Source organism: Haemaphysalis longicornis, unplaced genomic scaffold (assembly GCF_048455015.1).
Source record: "Haemaphysalis longicornis isolate Haplotype H1 unplaced genomic scaffold, Haemaphysalis longicornis Haplotype H1 scaffold_1, whole genome shotgun sequence".
NCBI lineage: Eukaryota > Metazoa > Arthropoda > Arachnida > Ixodida > Ixodidae > Haemaphysalis > Haemaphysalis longicornis.
Window position 1 is genome coordinate 173654109 of NW_027526203.1, and position 5477 is coordinate 173659585.

A 5477-nucleotide genomic window follows, 5' to 3' on the forward strand; every position below is an offset into this window, starting at 1 on the left:
TCGGGTAACCGGAAGGCGCGCACCTCATAGGAGAGCTTGGCAATGGCCTCTCTGGCCTCAAAAGAGGACCACCCAAGCTCTCCCTGAATGCCTTCTATGGCGACCCCCTTGTGGGTACCGAGCGCCATCCTTCCCGCCTCCCGCTGGCGCCGTTCAAGAGCCTCCCTTGTCCCTGTAGACAGGCACAAGACCGCGTTGCCATATGTGAGGCCTGGTACCACAACCATCTTCCAGAGACCCCTCAACACTTCAAAACGGTTGAAGGACCAGAGGGCCTGCCTGGTCATCATTCCCCGGCCCCTAGCTGCTCGCAGGCGTAGATCTTTCTCGTGGCAGTCTAGCTAACCGGGGGACGCCGTCAGTGTGACCCCTAAGTATTTAGTACACTCTTCACCCCGGAGTTCGCCTCCTTGCAGCGTCCACACCGCCCCCCTGTCACACTCCCCCCACACAAGCACCGCACTTTTCTTCTGATTAAATCGCAGTCCCAGTGTCGCTGCCTCCTGGCCACAGATGTCTAACAGTGTTTGCAGGCCTTCGGCGGAATCCGCGAGCACAACACTGTCATCGGCATAAATGACCCCCGGGATTCGCCTCCGCACTTCTTCCCCCCCACGCTGGAAGGAGACGTCGAAGCCCACGCCCGAGACCTGCAGATGCCGCTCCAAGCCTGCTATGTAGAGCATGAAGAGCAGGGGTGAGAGCGGGCAGCCCTGGCGTAGCCCCTTCTCGTTGGGAATGGGGCCCGTTATATGTCCCTCCCACTCCACCCTCACTGCGAGGCCCCCCAGCAGTCCATTCACCAGGCTCACGTCTTCCTCGTCCAGACCCAGTGACTTCAGCTGCTGACCAAGAATGTCTCTGTGCACTGTGTCGTAGGCTTTCGAAATGTCTAGGAACGCGGCGAGGAGTTGCCGTTTCTCCTGCAGCGCACACTCAATACACTGCGTCACCACAAAAAGGTTGTCCTCGATGCGCCGGCCCTTCCGAAACCCATTCTGGAGAGCCCCCAGCACCCCCTCCATCTCTGCCCAGCTCTCGAGGCGCTGTCTGATGACCTGCATGGTTACCCTATATAGCACCTGTGTCACACAGATTGGACGGTAGTTGGCCGGGTCCCGCCTGTCCCCTGCTCCCTTGTACAATGGTTTCAGCCGGCTAACATGCCAGCTCGGCGGCACAACGGTCCCCTGCAGCACCATGGATATGGCCTCTGCCAATACCATCAACGCCTTTGGGCCGAGGAGCTGAATTAGCCGGGCGGGTATGCCGTCGCTGCCACTTGCCGTCCTTCCGTCCATGCGGGCTGCCGCCACCTGCAGCTCCTGCACTGTGACTGTCCGCCTCAGTTCAGCTTTCCCATGGTCCTCGGGAGGATTCACATCTGAAAAGTGGTCCACGTCGTGACTACCAGCTATGGGGGCTTCCTCCATTGCTTGACCATCTCTACAGCTTGGTCCTTGCCGTCCTTCTTGTCCCGTGACGGGCCCCTGCAGGCCTCGTGCCCACCTCTCTAGGACGGGCAGACATGCCGCTCCCTGGAGTTCTGGCCCCTCTGGGGTGTCTCGCAGCGACTGGACGCTAGGCCCAGCACCCGCTGTGCTCCTCTTAACTCGCTCCCAAAACCGGCGAGGAGCGTCTCGTCCGGACTCCCTGAGGGTCTCCATGAACCCTGCGTCCAGCCTCTGTATGCGCGACTGCACCAGGGCTGCCGCATGTGCCTTACATCCCTTGTAGGTGTCCCACGCAGCCTGTGTGTGACCTAGGTCCCCGCTCCGTTGCGCCTTCCTATGCTCTCTGCACGCGGCTTGGCGCTTGCGGATGGCGTCCCTAACTTCGCAGTCCCACCATGGTTTCATCGACGCTCGTCTTGGCCGTGGGTTGTTTCTCCGCAGTTCGGTGGTCATCGCGTTCGTGAGGGCTTCATAGTCCATGTCCTCCTGTATCACGTTCTCCAGCCGCTCTGCCATCGCTCGAAGATCGTCCTCTGGGAGGTGCCTCCTGGCCTCAACCCGGTCCGCGGTGGGTGGGCTACCCCCGTGCCCAAACACCAGCCGGAGTCGCCTATGATCACTGCCCGCCGCTCCTGTGCCGTCTTCATCAATGACCATCTCCCGAAGCTCCTCGAAGAGTGGGAGTGATAACAGGCCATAGTCGATGCTTGAAACCTTGCCTTGCGACGCCCATGTTACCACTCCTCTACACCTATCTGTTAGGTTGGCAATTACGAGGCCCTTGGCCTGGGCTAGTGACTGCATTCGGCGGCCATTGGGGTCCGTACATCCCCCCAGCTGCTCTAGGTGACCGTTAAAGCCACCAATAAGGAGAATTGCGTGACCGCCCTCCAGCGCCGTGATGTCCGCGAGCAGACATTCGTATAGCTTATCGTTCGCAACTGCTGCCGCACCAGTGCCCATGTATATCACCGCTATTGCCACCGGCAGCTTTCCGACTCTTCCGGTTATCCACAGGTGTTCCCTGCATGTCTCACGTACTCTGTGCCACGACTGGCCCTCCTTCCATATCACCCCCACTCCACCGCCCCTCCGATCTCCGTCTTTCCTATTCAGGCCCTCCCATTCAAAGCCACGCTCTAAGGGGGGCAGCTCAGTTTCCCGCAGGTGCGTCTCGGTTACACCAAAAATGTCAATCTTGTCTTTCTTGCAGTGGTGGAAAATTTCGTCCCATTTCATTTTCGTGCGCCCACCTTGCATATTCAGGAGCCCTACAGCAAAAGTATTGCACCTTCCGTCCTTGTGCGCTCGGGCACGTTTTCCTCGTCTACACCTTCTTCTTGTCAGCTTGGCGCGAGCATACTGCACGCTCTTCGCAGAGGTGGCTGCGACTCCCTCTATGGCTGGTTCACACCGGATCTGCTTTCCCCTTCTTCTTAGTGCTACCTCCTGAGCCTCCTGCTGCGAACGGGCCTCGCCTTCTTCCCTCATCCCCCGTGCTCCGTTCGTAGTGGTTGACGTTGGGACGTTGTCCCTGCTGCTTACCCCTGCAGGCTGCTTAGTGTTGGCCAGCTTCTGTTCAACTGCTCGCTTATGACCTCTTGAATCCAAGTTTCCAGGCCTCTCACGACGCTGCTCCTGGAGCCCGCCTCGAGCTCTTGTTTTGTCGTCTTCGCCCCCCAACCATTTGGGCAGGGGCCCGGGCGTTGCGCCTGCTCTTTCCGTTCTAGGTTCACCTGCTTGCCCCTCCACTCGAAGGCATTGGGCTTGCTTTGCAGCGCTCCGCCCGTGCGGCCCCTTGCACCACGGTGGGGTGCGGCAGCCTGCCCTCTCATCGGCGAGACAGCCTGGGAAATCCTCGGTTGATTCTCCGGGTTGACCACGACGTTCCCCGTCCACCCGCTGTCCTCTCGGCTGAGGGTTGCGCAATCTGCTCCTAAAAAACGGGAGATAGGCTCCTTAAGCTTCTGTATAACCTTGCTGATGGCCTCCCCTCCATAGCTCACTCCGTCACCCGAAAGGTGGCCTTCAAACCCGTTGATTCCCAAGTCCACGTACCGCAGCCGGCGCCGTTTGCACATCTTCTTTAGGCGCGCATTCGCCATGACTATACGGGCTCTTGTTTCCCCTCCTCTCTGGGTCACTTCGGGTATGGAGCAAACGATCGTGCTGCGACCCTTTAAGCGGGATTCACACGACGGAGAACCCCTCTCTTTTTGGCCCGCGGGAGCCGCTCACGTGACCGGTTTTAGGCTCCGCCCCTCGGTGGGGATCGCCCGCGGATGCTCCGGGAAAGAAAATGCCACCGCAAGTTTTCGCTCGGCGGCGGCAGCCCTCCGTAGGGAATGGAACCAGTTTTTGGCACACAGGGCGAGGCTCGCGCGGAGGAAGCGAGCCTCGCCCTCGCTTCCTCCGCGCTGTCGTCTGCTAGTCACTCCGGGCAGCTCCGCACGTGTGGATGCGCCACCAAGACGGAAAATCCGGTCACGTGGTGTTGACGTCACATATCCCTCCGCCTCCGTGAGAGGGTTTCTCCGTCGTGTGAATCCCGCTTAAGCGGGATTCACACGACAAAGCCACGCTCGAGCCACACGACACATCCCGCTTAAGCGGGATTCACACGACGGAGAAACCCTCTCACGGAGGCGGAGGGATATGTGACGTCAACACCACGTGACCGGATTTTCCGTCTTGGTGGCGCATCCACACGTGCGGAGCTGCCCGGAGTGACTAGCAGACGACAGCGCGGAGGAAGCGAGGGCGAAGCTCGCTTCCTCCGCGCGAGCCTCGCCCTGTGTGCCAAAAACTGGTTCCATTCCCTACGGAGGGCTGCCGCCGCCGAGCGAAAACTTGCGGTGGCATTTTCTTCCCCGGAGCATCCGCGGGCGATCCCCACCGAGGGGCGGAGCCTAAAACCGGTCACGTGAGCGGCTCCCGCGGGCCAAAAAGAGAGGGGTTCTCCGTCGTGTGAATCCCGCTTTAACACACGACGGAGCGTTTCAGCGGAGAAATCCGAGGGAGGTCGTGACGTCACCGCAGGCGGAGTTCCGCTCGGCCAGCTCCTTCGCTCACACGGAGGATGCGACTTTCGGAGGGACATCACTGTTTGCAGTCGCCTATCTCTAAAGCAGAGCTGACGTAGCACCGCCGATTCCGCGACGGCGGCAATTTCTATTAAGCTCATACGTACTGATCTTGTCAACCGACCAAAAATTGGTCGTCGACGCGATGCAGGTGCTGCCGCGCGCAGAGAACGGCGCGCGACGTGGTAGCAGCCGGCCGGCCCACCTACAGGCCCGCATACTGATGTTAGGCTTAACACTGCGGCGAATATTCGATCGGCGCTCTGGCAAGCGGCTCAGGTGACGATTTTTAAAGCAACTTTCCATCACATCATTACCCCATTTATCGTATACGCAGCTTTGTTTGCGCCATGGGGAGCAATAACAAGCTGTCGCTCGAGCTACATGCGCCGGCCTGCGCCACTTCGCGGCCGCGGCCGCCGCGGCCGCCGCTCGCCAAGCGCCCGTGCTGGTGGTGTACGCGGCTGCCTCAGTGGGCCTGTCATGTGCGCCACGCATTTTCGCGTCCGATGTATTAAGAAGCGATAAAAATAGAGTGCCTGCAACCGCTCTAGAACTTCAGCCGCGGCCAGCTGCCCGACGAGCAGACGAAATCCCGCCTCCTCCGCCGCCGAGCGTCGGAGGGTTTGTAGCTCGCGAGCAGAAGCTCCGATCTCCCATCGGAGGCGGTGCGCCGGAGAGAAACCGTGACGTAGGCGTCACGTGGCGCGCACTCCGAGGAGCGAAACGGCGGATTTCTCTCTCGTGTGAATACCCCTTTACCCTCACACAGCCCTTCAAACCGGCTCACCAGTTCCTCGCCTTTCGAGGCAAGTACGTCAGTAAGCCCGACGTGGATAATCCACATCCTATGCAGTGGTCGGGCAGCCTGCTCGTACTATTGTATGAGTTTGAGTGACTCTGGCACCCCTGCTCCCCTATTGTACAATACTTCAACGGC

General features: G+C 59.9%; 1 protein-coding gene across 1 annotated transcript; it reads right to left on the bottom strand.

The window, feature by feature from the left end:
* Positions 1–341: 341 nt before the first annotated feature.
* LOC144155776 (uncharacterized) lies at positions 342–2693 on the bottom strand. Its single transcript, XM_077687428.1, has one exon. The coding sequence runs from the start codon at positions 2691–2693 to the stop codon at positions 342–344; it is 2352 nt and encodes a 783-aa protein (XP_077543554.1).
* Positions 2694–5477: the final 2784 nt, after the last annotated feature.